The following is a 15,505-nucleotide window of genomic DNA, read 5'->3' on the forward strand; positions in this document are numbered from 1 at the left end:
AATACATTCAAAACTCCAAATGTACACAATTAAAGAAACAAAAGTCGCTCTAAATTCATAATGATGATAAAAAAATACCTTGTAGACAATATGATGCGTCTTACTTTTGCATATTGCGAGTTAAACAAATAGTATGATACACATGTTATTTTTTATGTATTTTATTTTTATTTATTTATTACAAGACCCTTGAGCACCGCTTATAATTAGGGTAGTACTTACAATTTAGGTGGCTACACAATTTGAGTACAATACATAGGTACATAAAAGTAGGGGGTCCCTCAGGGCACAGTTCTTGGTCCAATTTTATTCTTGATTTATATAAATGATTTGTTATTAACAGATTTACGCAAATATAATGGGGTTATATATTCATATGCGGATGATACCGTAATTCTTTTTGGTGAACAATCTTGAGAAGGCACTTATATTAATGCGAATAATGGATTACAGGTAATTAAAGAGTGGTTTGATTCAAACACTCTTTCCTTAAACACATCCAAAACAACTGTTGTTCCATTTTCACTGAGGTCCAGTGGTCTTCAATCTCCTCAATCTTCCTTCAGGCTCAAAATTCATCATTCAGATTGTTCTTCTCAAAATTGTGATTGTACCATATTAACCGAATCCTCAGAAGTTAAGTATTTAGGCATTACGATCGACCAACACTTACGATGGAACAAATATATTACATATTTATGCAATAGATTACGTAAAACAATTTATATCTTTGTTATACTTCGGTCATATTTACCAATTAATATTTTATGTCTCACTTATTTAGCTTTATTTCAATCCATTCTCCAGTATGGAATTTTAGGGTGGGGAAATGCTTGTAATTCTAATCTCACTCCACTAATACTTATTCAGAAAAGAATTATTAAAATATGCCTTAATAAACCAATTGATTACTCATCTGAGCTTTTGTTTACTGATTTTAATGTTTTGAAAATTAAACAGATTTATTATATTGCCTTATTAATCTTCATACATAAAAACCGTATTAAATTCAAATTGTATCATCATAAATATGGAACTAAAAGATCCGATTTTATACGACTAGAGGAACCAAAGTGTTTCACAAGCACAGCTCTGAGCCATGGTACCTACTTTGGTCCAAGGTTATACAATAAAATAATTAATAAATATCCAGATTTGGAAAATTTTAGTATCAGGAATTTCAAAAATAGCGTTAGGAATTTAATTTTTAAAGAATATATATTGATTTAATATGTATATGTATTTGTATGACTTAAATTGTTAAAATTGAAATTGTATTTTTAAATTTAATTTAATCCTGTAATTTTTTTTCTTGACCCAGTTTGTGTCAAAAAATTATCTTTGTGTTTAGATATCTCCCTGAGCACGAGTTTTTTTACTCCTTCAGGGAAGAACTAAGATTGTATTTCTGTCAATGTTATTTTATTAACAATAAACAATAAATAACAATAAACATAAAAAATCTATAAATTAGTACTGCATTATCATGTTAATGAGCTTGCTTAGTTTACAGAGTTGCCAGATGTCCTGAATTTCCTAGGATTGTTCTGGATTTCAACGGTGTATCCTGTGTCCTGGAATGTCATAAAGATTTGAAAAATACCTTTCTTTGCTCATTTCTGTAAAATTACCTTTAAAATTCCTAAGACCTACTCATTTTTTAAGACCCTATGTTCAAAGTCGCCTTCAATGCTGCTTGGCTCTTTGTATCGGGTTGTATTGAAATAAAAACGGTAATACTATAGTATGCATTAGGTATTATACAATATCTTTAGTCTTTACTCTCTTTGGAAATTGATTTACTATTGATAGAATTCAAAACACTGTATCAAGCATTTTTCCTGTATAGATCAAGCTATAATAGGACATTATTTTTCCAGACTTGGCAATAATTCAAAGGGAATTTAATAGTCTAACAAAAATGAAATAAAATTAAAAGTTTAGGCCCTATAAAATTGGTTGAAATACATAAAACAAATAAAATCAGTTTGAATTAATTCAAATGTGTAATCACGTTAAGGTATGCAGTATCATAAACTGTCTTGAATTCCTGACGAGAGAATCTGGCCAATGTGATGAAATATAAACATTGGAAGCAAGAATAATAAAGTAATGAATAAACTCACATCTGTATCAAGACTGGATCACATCTTTAAAAATATCTATAGTTGATTTGAATGAGTTAATTACAATATATTCATGAGCAAGCTTAAAATAATATGTGTAATTCCTAAGCTATTGATTGTTGTCAGCGTGCGGGTGATGATAATACATCAATAGTATTTTCTTTGTTTACTTTATACTTCATAAAGTATACTCGTATTAAAACAATTATTTTTGTGAGGGGAATAGAAGTTATCCCTGGCAGGGGTGTTAATGAATTTGAGTGGTGGAAGCTTTCCAATGGGGGAGGGAACCCCTCTCATCCCCCACCCACCCGTTAATTCGCACCCAGGCTCAGGTTTCTCACGTTACTAAAGTGTTTGTCGTAAAGTTTACATGTAGGTAGATTATTAGACATTCTGTAATTTGACTTATCACTTCACTACATCAGCTGGTTGTATGTAAGTCGTCTACTTCTACAACTTGTCAGAAATTACTTCGGCTTGGGCGACGGCAAGAATTCTCACGCCTTTGGCTCGGCTGCTGATGCACGTGTTTTTCCTTGTGTTCACGGTCTCTTGGATTACGGATACTGTTCGTTCGTACTTGAGTAAAAGTGGGCATATTGCTAGTGCGAAGTGTTACACATGTGATTTTCAAATCGAAAACAGTTAATAAGATGTGTTTAGTCGAAGTGTTGGTGTGAATGATATGAAATAATGATATTTATACTTTTAATGTGTAATTTTATTATACTAAAATGTGGGCAGCTTTTTTGATGAGAATTCTCAGAAAACGAATAGTTCTTGGAATAATATTTGCTCTGTCACTGACCTACTGTATTTTAAGTTTTTTACGTGAGGTGAGCATTATATAAACAATGGTCACTCCCATGAAGTTGTCAAAAGGTGTTGTGTTGATCCTAATTCTATATTGATTGGCTGCGTAATGTCTCGGTCAGTATTCATGCTTGGTCGTAGATATCTACACATGACTTGAGATGCCGTATTTACTAGCGATTTTAGATCATTATGAAAGATAAGCAGATTTTAGTGGAACTTTTTCTACTTAGTAAAGGGCGTGTATGTTTATGAAGCTTAGAAATTATTGTAAATATATTTTTTCTCGTAGGCAATAATGAAACGATGTTTCTGAACATGCTCATAATTACCTTTCACGTAATTTTGTAATGACATTATATGCAGTAGAAGGTAGCTACTAAAAGTCTTACTTACTTAAAACTTTTAGAGAACCCGGAGGTACATTGCCTCCCTCACATAAGCCCGCCATCGATCCCTATCCTAAGCAAGATTAATCCATTCTCTACCGTCATATCCCACCTTCCTCAAATCCATTTTAATATCCTCTCATCTACGTCTCGGCCTCCCCAAAGATCTTTTTCCCTCTGGCCTTCCAACTAACACACTACATGCATTTCTGGGTTCGTCCATAGTTCTACATGCCCTACCTATCTCAAACGTCTGGATTTAATGTTCCTAATTATATCAGGTGAAGAATACAATGCGTGTAGTTCTGCGCTGTGTAACTTTCTCCATTCTCCTGTAACTTCATCCCTCTTAGCCCCAAATATTGTCCTAAGCATCGTATTCTCGAACATCCTCAACATCTGTTCCTCTCTCAAAGTGAGAGCCCAAGTTTCACAACCATACAGAACCGATAATATAACTGTTTTATAAATTCTAACAATCAGCTTTTTTGAGAGCAGACTGGATGACAAAAGTTTCTCAACCGAATAATAACAGACATTGCCAACATTATTCTGCGTTTAATTTCCTCTCGAGTGTCATTTATATTATTTTGTTATTGTTGGTCCAAGATATTTGAATTTTTTCACCTCTTCAAAGGATAAATTTCCATTTCGGAACTAAAAGTCTTATTCGGATATTTACATTTTTTATAGCACGTGTATGAATACGGTACGAGATTGTCTCATTTAATATTTATACATACAATAAACCAAAGCTATTAACATGAAACAGATATACATTCCTATGTTAGAACATTAATTATGTTGGTTGTTTTTCTGACTGCTGCTAGCCATATTCTTTATACTGTATTTAAATTTTCTTCGTTCTCTTATAGGGGGACGACACACTTAACAATGAAATTGAAACAGTTCCTGTAAGAAGATTAGATCAGCAATTTTTGTGGCATTCAGTAAAAGACGATGTGAATGGTTCTAATGTCAAAGTGACAACATGTAGAAATTCGGTACAAGGAAAGGTTCTTATTGTCGACGACAGAGGTAAATGTTAATTTCTGTAATGAGTTTAGTGTCCATTTTATTACCCACTAATCGATTCAACACTTAAAAACTTTACGTTTCTAATTGCAAGTAACATAGTGTGCGCTTATTTTAAAATTAAGGCATCGTGTAATAACTAAAAATCTGTCATTGTCTTGGAAGTATGTTACTGATCATTTCCTGCAATGACTGAGAAACAAAATTTTTTGTTGTTGTTTATTTATAGACGCTTTAACATCTGTGGCCATATAGCGTGTGTAGGATGTTTGGGTGCATCAGTAGGCCGTTTTCACAATTGTTGAGTTCCTGTTTCTATTGTTGTGTGTTGTAGATGGCGTGTGTTCATGTTAACTGATTGTATTTCATTTTCAGGCTATGTTTGTTCTCGAACAGACATCTTGTCCAGTGGATGTTGCAATACAGATTCTGAAACTACAAAACGATATTCTTGTGAAACGTGCAAAGAAAACGGATGTTGCAGCATATATGAATATTGTATATCCTGCTGCTTACATCCAGACAAAGTAAGCATTCTTGGCATGTGAGACTTTCTGTAGGCTATTAATAATCACTAGCGAATCTACGTAAGGATCCGTAATATTGTTGAAGTCCACATTTTGAATATATGACTACCACATAATATCCAGTGATTATGCAAACACTGCTAAATCAATCACACAATACTCTGTCCTACAATGAAATTCAGAATTTGACAGTATTTGTTGCGTTCAGGTTGGATGACACAACAGTTTATTTTGATGTCCTGAAATCTTGGTTTGAATGATTGAATCTTGTCTATACCTTGACCAAAAGTACTTCCGACTTGACAGCTTACAGAAAAGTGGGAGCAGTGTTGTCATGTTGCCCATCTTTCGTGTAAGCGAGCGCGCTGCCGATAGAGTGCAGTAATGAACGGCTGACATGAACACATCCTATATTTCTAACCAATTTGTTAAACACTAGGCATTACAATTGATGTACTTTATTTTTTATTAGTTTATTATTATAAATAGTGGCAGTGCTAGTAGTCATCAATGTAATACCATTAGAAAAGCGTCGGAAGGGCGCTGTATAAAAACAGATTTAAATTTAATACGAAGTCTTTACTTTTATGAGTGCCAGTATTCTTCAATGTAATATTGTTAGAAAGGCGTTGAATAAATTGTAAACTGTAAAAATATTTACAATTAAAAATCTACACGGCCTTTTTCTTTTCTAATATCAATAACAGTGCTCTTATTAACTTTAACAAAAGCAGCAGTTCTCATGATGACTTGCGCCAAAGGTAAAAGAGGCCCACCATTATCTTTTCCCCTCTCAGAATACTCTCTTACATAACACACCATCTCTCGCGCATGACTCCTTGTCCAAAATTCTTTGTTCTCCGCCTGCCTTTTCTTGCTTCCAACATTGCACAAGTCACACACTTCACCAATAACAACGAAGATAATACGTGTAATATAATTTAAACACAATAATTATCGATACACCAAAACAATAATACAATCAAATAATATTTTTAATTCACACAAAGCACGTGCTAACCAGCCAACTCAAAGTCATTCCGGGCACTGTATTCACCACTAGGCTGTGGTATTCACGTGCAACTTTTAAACAGAGACACGGCAACATCGTCCCTTTACCATGGTTACGCTTCTCTTGTGATTGGTTGATTTGAATGGTTGCCATGGTAACATGCTAAAGGCGCCATTTGTCAGGTCGGAAGTAGTTTTGGACAGACCATAGTGCCCGCAATACCTTGTTTCTGAAATACTAATCTTATGCTTACTTTTTCCACAGAAAAATTTGTTACAGAGTGTGTTGGGTAAAGCATCAGAAACATTCAACGTGTTGTTTGCGTCAGTGACAGACCATTTTGAGCTCTGCCTGGCAAAATGTCGCACCAGTTCACAGAGTGTGCAGCACGAGAATTCGTACCGTGACCCTCGAGCCAAGCACTGCTACGGCGAGACTCCTCCTGCCACTGGAGAAGGCCCTGTACCCTCGTGAGCCTTATCATTCTTTTAACGTGTGTATGAATAAATGACCTTTGAGTTGCATGTGCATGCGACAAGAGATTCTACTCCACACCCTTGCATTCTAAGAACTACTAGCAGATATATTGGCACAAGTTTGCTTAGTGAATGATACATACTGAGCAGAACCTAAGAAAATAAATAAATAGCCTCATTATGCAGGTTCTTGATATACTGAAGTGATGTACGAGAGTTGGAACTTTAGTAATGGCAACTATTTATTTCTAACTGATACTAAAGTTTTACAGTCCTTCGATGTAATCATTAGCGTTGTCTACTGTTAATCTACTATTGATTATCTTTTTAAGATCGTGATTTACTCTGAAACGGTTAGACATTCTTGTATACCTTTTATATTGATTATTCCTGAAACATCTCATTAATCTTTAACAGGAGCCATTCTTTCATTAATGTGCATGCTTCTACATAATTAATGTAAATTGTAACTATTTTATGTTATCACTTTACTATTGTTTATTGGTTATAAAATATGTATTTTTATGCCAACTATAACCCTAATATACCTCAGGGTGAAATAGGGTTTATTAAATTGGATAATAAAAAAAACCCAATGCCAGCAATGTGAAAGTTTTAGGATGCCATTAACAGCATCTGTTCTGTTCAACTGAAGCGGCATAGGAATCAAATCGAAGTCGCAGAGGGTTAAGTCCGGGGAGTGTGGTGGATGATAAGCATGTCCTAGCCCCATTAATCGAACACACGAGTCACAGCTTGTGCTGTATGCGTCCGAGCATTGTTCTGCAAAATTATTGGTGGATTCTGCAGAAATTGTGACCACTTCTTTCTCAATCCTGGTCATAGGTTGTGTTCAAAAAATGAAGTGTAGTACTCCACATTGACGGTAGGCCTATGCTGTTGCAGAACCTAAGAAAATAAATAAATAGCCTCATTATGCAGTTTCTGAACATACTGAAGTGATGTACGAGAGTTGGAACTTTAATAATGGCAACTATTTATTTCCAACCGATGCAAAAGTTTTACAGTCCTTCAATGTAATCATCAGCATTGTCTACAACCCATTGCCAGCAATGTGGAAGTTTTAGGATGCCATTAACAGCATCTGTTCTGTTCAACTGAAGCGGCATAGGAATCAAATCGAAGTCGCAGAGGCTAAAGTCCGGGGAGTGTGGTGGATGACAAGCATGTCCTAGCCCCATCAATCGAACACACGAGTCACAGCTTGTGCTGTATCCGTCTGAGCATTGTTCTGCAAAATTATTGATGGGTTCTACAGAAATTGTGACCATTTCTTTCTCAATGCTGGTCATAGGTTGTATTCAAAAACTAAGTGTAGTATTCCACATTGACGGTATGCTATTGGAGTATGGTATGTGTTAGTATCACACCATCACAATCTTACACGAAAATCACCATAACTTTCACATTGGTGGGGATCTGATGAACGTAGTGACCCATAATGATGTCACTCGTTCAAATGACGTTTCGTTTTGGATCGTAAGACATGGTCCATGCCTCATCTAGCATAATGTTATGGCACAGTATAGAGAACATACAGTAAAGACACCTAAGCCATTTCATGAAAACAAATTCTGAGTGCGCATGTCACGAAACCGGGTGTATCATCTGGAACCTCCACCAGATGGATCTCCATCTACGACAGGGCTGGCATAATTTAATATTAACTGAAAACATTCATTACTCATCTTTTAATAATTTTAAAGACATGAGGCAAAGGAATGGCAATATAACCATAATAATAATTACTTCCGTATGCAATCATCATGAAAATATTCACTAATTAACGCTAACGTTCAAGTCACTGAGGCTTATGTTGGTAGGATTGATCCAAGTACAACATAATACATCATGGCGTCCGTTATATAATTCACATTCATTACCTAAAAACAGCTGTAATGATCCACGTAATGTGTACTTAAGCCGTTTTACCACAAATTTGGTCCATGGTAAAATAAATACCGGTACTAATTTTTATTCCATTTGTATTGTATTTTTGGTCCAGGCAAAATACTCGTTTTTTATTCACGATTTATAGTACTACTGTGGCTCACTGTAGCCTAGCCTTCTATGGTGTGGGTATTCTGGAAAGTGATAGACAAAATTTCAGAATTTTTAGGCACCAGTCCCTTTTTCTCCAGGAGCTACCACATTTTACTTTTTACCCACACATCCAATGAGAAAACATTTGAGCTAAGATAAAGCTTATTTTATTAAAATATATTTTTTAATGTATTAGAGCTGTCGATAAACTAAAAATTTTGATTGGTCAACGAGATGCCTTTAATAAATTTTAAAGAGTGTTTGTAAGTTCGAACAAAAAACACCTAACAGGAGACATGTGTCTCTTGTTCCAATAGTGGAATGAGAATAGTCCTCCTGTCTTATAGCTAATTGAAATGTCCATTCCTTACCTGTTTGGATCTACTTCAAAGACATTTCATGAAGAATAACTTTTGGTAAGAGATCCAACAGATAATTATTTATCTTCCCAGATGATGGAGCTGATATGTACCTACATAAGGTCGCAAATAGCCATACTAGCTGACGCGCCCTTTTTAAACCCCACTAACTAACTGATATGTACTTGCAGAAAATTGTATATTTCGACATCTACATGTTGATGGAATCCTAAGATTTCGCTTTACTTTGCATACCATAAAACTAAAATCATACTGAAACATGTATTGGTTTACTATTGTTCCAATTCTTTAAATTATGTTCCAGTTTGTAGCTGTCCTTGGTATGAAGGCATACTTAAAATGGGAGTCTTCAAGTGACATGTCTTGAGAAGTAGCTGTTGTGTTTGGACGTGCAAGTCATTGAATGTCATGGGTAAGAACAAATAAACATTTCAAACAGTTTTCTTACAAAATTTCTGATTTTTGCAGGTATTTTACTAACTCAGCATTTAATTTATTTCTCTATTTACTGTCTAAATAAATAAATAAGTGAAGAAAAATTCTAATAGGATGCGTATTTTCCAGGCTAGAGGGCCGTGGTCTGTCGGTGTTACAACCAAACGTTTCGTCCACTACTCCGGTGGACATCTTCAGTGGAATGGTACACATGTGCGGAGAGATCTGCTGTGTGTATCAGGAACTGGCATTGAGACTGGTAGCCCGTCGATATTTAAGGTGTGGGACTGTTGTTGCTTGTCGTTGTCGTTGTGGTCCGCACCAGTGGCTTCGGTGTTCTGATTGTCATAGTGTCTAATTGTCGGAGAAAGGGTTTGATGTTCCTGATACACATAGCAGATCTCTCCGCACACGTGTACCACGCCACTGAAGATGTCCACCGGAGTAGTGGACGAAACGTTTGGTTGTAACACCGACAGACCACAGCCCTCAAGCCCGGAAAATACGAGGCCTGTCTAAAAAGTATCCGACCTTTAGCCAGAAAAAATATTTCAAATACCTGACGGGGTTGGGACCCTATTCCCCTTCAAAGTAGGCCCCTTGTGCTTGCACACACTTAGCCCACCGATCCTTCCACTGCCGGAAACACCTCTGGAAGTCTTCTTTTGGAATGGTGTTCAGCTCCGTCGTCGCGTTCCGCATTATCTCTTCTCTACTCTCAAAACAGGATCCTTTCAGTGGTGTCTTCAATTTTGGAAACAACCAGAAGTCGCAAGGAGCCAGGTCTGGAGAGTAGGGAGGTTGGCGACTGCATCACGGAGTCGCCAGAGAACATCGTGATAGTACTCCTTTTTCACCGTTTGTCCTTCTGGTGCGTATTCGTGATGCACAATTCCACGGACATCAAAGAAAACAGTCAGCATCACCTTGATTTTGCTTCGCACCTGCCGTGCTTTCTTCGGCCTTGGAGACTCGGGATGCTTCCATTGCGATGACTGTCTTTTTGTTTCTGGGTCGTACCCGTACACCCATGACTCATCTCCAATTATCACGGTGTTCAGAAACCCAGGATCAGTGTTGGCGGTGTCCAGAAGGTCCTGTGCAACGTCACGACGGAGGTCATTTTGTTCCGGGGACAACTTGGGCACGAATTTCGCAGCCACTCGGTTCATGTTCAAATCATCACGCAAAATTGCATGTGCAGAATCTTTACTCACTCCAACCTCTTCGGCAATCTCCCGCACGGTCAAACGACGATCTGCCATCACCAAATTTCGCACCCTCTCAACAACAGCTGCACTCCGAGCAGTTTGGGGCCTGCCACAACGCTGCTCACTCTCCGCTGATGTGCGGTCATCTTTGAATTGGTTGAACCACTCCTTAATTTGTGTTACACCCATCGCATCTTCCCCAAACACCTGCTGAATCTTACGAATTGTTTGACTTTGAGAATCACCAAGCTTTTGACAAAATTTGATGCAGTATCTTTGCTCAATTCGTTCAGTCATCTTGCGAGAAAACTAAATCCGACAAACACTTAGAACAGCACCTTACTTGGCGACCACCAGCCAGTGACTGGCACAAGCGAATGCGGTGAAAAAATTCAAGCATGCGCATTACAGTTCCTCCTTCCACCGTACACAGTGGCGCCGCCTTAGAATCACTACTTTGCGCGGGAAAATTTAAGGTCGGATACATTTTAGACAGGCCTCGTACGCATCCTATCAATGCCGACCGTGAAAGCCTACATTCTAAAAATTCTAATCATTCTCCAATATTATGTACTTATAATTGATTCCTTACATTTCAACTACAGTGTGGGGGTGTGTAAGATGACTTTAGTGGCAGTCAAGTGTAATGGCATACAATTCTAATACAACATCCCAAACTTATAGAGAAGAGTTCGACAATCTGTTTTGAAAAGCAGCTACAAAAATATTTTAATTTGTGAATTATCTTCCTTACCAGAAAATTAACTTTATTATGAAGTATTTGTGGGAATAAGGGACTCAGAACACTGATAGTGACGACAAAGACTTTGTCTCCCTAACTGGACATGGTAAACCAGATACTAACACAGTTACTGTACCCCAAATTATTCGAAATAATCCTTTAAAGAGAGAGGAGAGCAGTGCCAAGATCCATTACACAAAAGAAAAGACAATATTTTATTGAACTAGTTAATTTAGCTGTGACTTAACATGGAAAACTGTATACGAACGTGAAAGCAACCTCAATTTCAGAAAACATCCTTTGTCTGCACAAAAGACAGATACTTGATATGCATTCTTATGCTAAAAGTTCAATCTGATGAAAGCCTTACATTCAGTGGACTCAGTTTAATTCCGATACTTCTTAATTCTAAAGCAAAATACCACACATTTGCACTTTTGACACCTTGTTTTTAATAAAAAGAACAAGTGTTAGGTAAACAAAGGCAGATTATTTGCTGAAGTCATCTGTTCCTCATATTTACTTCTTCATTTTTCTCACTTTCTTTATGCTAGTTTGCATACCAGCAACCAGAGACTGTTATATCAGTACACCTGCCATAGGTTGAGAAATTCTGATTTGGAACTATTGTCGGACCATCGGATCTGTGCCCCTTCAGCGCTGTCGTCGTTCTTGAAAAAGTTAACGCCTGTACTCACTCCATTCCACCCGCTTTCCTCCCACCACGTTAAACAGCAGGCCACGAACCTTGCCGAATAGGGATGTTGCCAAACTTTCGTCAAACGTTGTCATAAATAAATGCTACAATATCATTTCTTTCAATCAAAATACAACTTGTATTTCTACATTTTTTAAACCTAAATCCCATGTCTCGAATCACTTTGTGTAGCATTTCTCTCCAGCCTTGGAATTTATTGCTTCCCTCGCAACCTTCAGTAATTTCTTCAATGTCGGAACTTCTTTTTGCACTGTATAAAATTTTTGCATCTTTCTTCTTAAAATAAACATCGGTTCATATATCTACAAGAATTAAATGTTCCCTTGGTCTGTTCTTCCCTGGTGATTCTAGCTTTTCATCTCCTGCACAGACTCCCTCTCTCCTGATTTTCTTTATTAGGCGCTCTGACCTGCCTATATAAATTACATAACGTGTTGTATTAATATTAGTTAAGTAAGTAATTTTAATACGTAATCAATTGAAATAAAATAAGTCTCCCCAGTGATCGCAGCTGTTCTTTTCGTTGCCTTATTTATAGGAAAGAGATATTGACCTGTTCGTTTCTCTTCATCGCAAAATGCTATTACGTATTTGCTTAATAATATTTCTTTCACCACTCCTTGCTACAGTGTTTATGTTGAATTGACAACAATGGACTGCAAGTGCTAATAAACTGTCCCTCAAGAAGGCTCAAAATTGTGAGTAGTGGGAGAGAGAAAGAAAAGAGAGAGATTGGAATGCAGGGGGAGAAATGAATTACCGAGGCTGAGAAGGAATTAGGGTTCAGTTTGCATATCTTACCGGGGCACAGATCCGATGGTCCGACAATAGTTGAATTCTTGCGAATTTTGTTGTATACATTTGAATATGCTATTAAGTATTTTTCTAACTGATTTGTTCTATATGTTAGATTGTGAGCTTTGTATTACATCGACACAAAAATTTGCATTGCTCAGAAAATTTAATTGCTAGTCTCATTATATGTAATATTCCTACATCTTTCATAAACATTCCGTTATTTTTCTACAAAGTCGCCATCATTTTCTGTGCACCATCTGTGAATGCGATGCTGTATTCCATCCTGGTAAAAATCCTTATTGTAATTCCAGAGGTCAGCATAAACATTTTATTTCAGCTCATAATTTTGGACTCAGGTTCTGTCTGCTGTAACGATGTATGACATAAAAATATCCAGAAGCTTCAAATGAAGGGTACACGGGAAAACTGATCAAGGTCCATCAAAAATCGAAATTGATTTAATAATGCTATCTTATAGTGGGAAAGAAGTACTATCATGTGGTCTAGCTAGTAATAAGAAATCATCGTTCTTGACATTCAACTACGTCAATTTCTATTAAATACACACATAACAAAGTATTAAGTGCATAAACTTTAGAATTCGTTTTTTTCGAAACTTTCTAAAATGGACCTTCATCGTTATTCCTGTGTACCCTTCAAATGTCTTCATGGGTTACGAGATTAAAAAAAAAAAAAAAAGAGGCATCACTTTCTTACAAACCCACTAATTTCAAAACACTACCTGCTATTTCAGTAACAATTACTTACTTTTACTTTTGTGGGCTTCTCCACTCTTCAGCGGTTGCCCTGAATTCCCTTCCGCCATCCTTCTCTATCCCGCCAATCCTCCTCCTGCATATGTCGGTCCATCATTTGCATGAGACCAGCTTTCCATGTTTTTCTTGGTCTCACACGCTTTCTCCTTCCCCGAGGTGACCATTCCAGAATAATCTTTGGCCATCTTTCTTCTTTCATCCTTTTTACGTGGCCATACCATTGAAGGGTTCGCCTCTCAATTCTTTCAATTACCGACTCTTCCATCTCTATCATTTGTCTCACATCCTCATTCCTTCTCCTTTCCAATCTGGATACTCTAGCAGCTCTTCTTATCCCCTCCATCTCCGTCACTTGTATCTTACACTTCTGACGTTCAACAAGTGCCCATCCCTCTGCCCCGTATGTTAGTATAGATTCAACTATAGTTTGTAGAATTCTTTTCTTCATTTGTTTGGAAATGGATCTACTCCACAGTACCCCATTCAGCATCTTTATGTAACAATTACAATAATGTATATTTTCTTTCCCTAACAGGAATCCCTTAGTCTTACATATTCGTGTTCTTGGGACACTAGAGTAGTGGATTTAGACATCTTTTGGAAATCTCCAGGTGATGGATGCAACTGTTTCAAGATATCGTGGTGGAAAAGGTGTTTAAGTGTTTGATAAAGAATTGTAATGTCTACTTAAAAAAAAAGCGTACTTTTTTAATGTGGTGCATGCAAGTGTATAGATATGCAAGAAAAGTGCCTCATCGAACTTGTAAATGTCAATGTATGTGGATTTGTATTTGTATAATTATATGTTAAGAGATTTGAATTGTGTAAAACAATGAGATTTTAATGTGAAATAAGTGTAATATTCCATAAGGAAACAAACAATGCTACGAATATATTGAAAAATGATAATTGAATAGTGTATGTTAAGAGGAGGGCATTGTATTTGATATAAATGTGTGCTATAAATGATGTGTGAATCAATGTAAAGTCACTGTGATTTTTGGTGCTTTGCTGTCACTGAGATATGAACTGTGTTTTAACAGTACATTTTATTAACTATGTAGGGAGAAATGTATACAGAATATTTCTTATATAAAATTTCATGGATATAACAGCTCTAAAATGAGCTTGTTTTCTGTGTCTCATTTCCTTATTTTAGAATATAGGTGGAAAAAGAACTGTAACAAAATTGTTAAGAAAAGAAGATTAAAGAATTGATGTTTCACTCTTTTCTTTTAGACTCAATATTTTAATGAATTCAATATGCCAGTCTTTTCTATTTTTCAAAGAAATCAAAAGACTGTTCATCGACCTTGGGGAATGATGTTACCTGAAATTAATATGAATCGAACACATTTTATTAAAACTCTAACAAATAATTTTACATACACTGTGCTGCAGAAGAAATGCCGATAAGAAATTATACTGTTTTCCGAGAACTTTAGCAAACATGGCGAGGTGGAAAACTATTTTCCTGAGATTAGTTTTTTAAAAACATGTAAATACGACTTTTATAACATGTTCACGTTATTATTTAATATGAATTGATTTTAAATTATTCATATACTTTTATTTTACAACATTAATAAGGATATTACTTACTGGCTTTTAAGGAACCCGGATGTTCATTTCCGCCCTCACATAAGCCCGCCATTGGTCCCTATCCTGAGCAAGATTAATCCATTCTCTATTATCATATCCCGCCTCCCTCAAATCCATTTTAATATTATCTTCCCATCTACGTCTCGGCCTCCCTAAAGGTCTTTTTCCCTCCGGCCTCCCAACGAACACTCTGGATTCGCCCATACGTGCTACATGCCCTGCCCATCTCAAACGTCTGGATTTAATGTTCCTAATTATGTCAGGTGAAGAATACAATGCGTGCAGTTCTGTGTTGTGTAACTTTCTCCATTCTCCTGTAACTTCATCCCTCTTAGCCCCAAATATTTTCCTAAGCATCTTAATCTCTGTTCCTCTCTCTAAGTGAGAGTCTAAGTTTC

The 15,505-nt window shown here is 36.4% G+C and overlaps 1 protein-coding gene across 3 annotated transcripts; it reads left to right on the forward strand.

Moving 5' to 3' along the window:
• The first annotated feature begins 2,708 nt into the window (after nt 1-2,708).
• Nucleotides 2,709-14,730, forward strand: LOC138714824 (SREBP regulating gene protein). 3 transcript variants are annotated; one of them, XM_069846992.1, is made up of 6 exons: nt 2,709-2,965; nt 4,207-4,369; nt 4,742-4,893; nt 6,170-6,375; nt 9,130-9,237; nt 14,041-14,730. In XM_069846992.1, exons 1-5 carry the CDS (start codon nt 2,864-2,866, stop codon nt 9,134-9,136), a joined length of 630 nt encoding a protein of 209 aa, XP_069703093.1. In that variant the 5' UTR covers nt 2,709-2,863; the 3' UTR covers nt 9,137-9,237; nt 14,041-14,730. The 3 variants fall into 3 exon arrangements, with proteins under 3 accessions (XP_069703093.1, XP_069703095.1, XP_069703094.1); XM_069846993.1 differs by having other exon boundaries at nt 2,711-2,965; nt 6,170-6,398; XM_069846994.1 differs by lacking the exon at nt 9,130-9,237 and having other exon boundaries at nt 2,710-2,965; nt 6,170-6,398.
• Nucleotides 14,731-15,505: the final 775 nt, after the last annotated feature.

Source organism: Periplaneta americana, chromosome 15 (assembly GCF_040183065.1).
Source record: "Periplaneta americana isolate PAMFEO1 chromosome 15, P.americana_PAMFEO1_priV1, whole genome shotgun sequence".
Taxonomy (NCBI): domain Eukaryota; kingdom Metazoa; phylum Arthropoda; class Insecta; order Blattodea; family Blattidae; genus Periplaneta; species Periplaneta americana.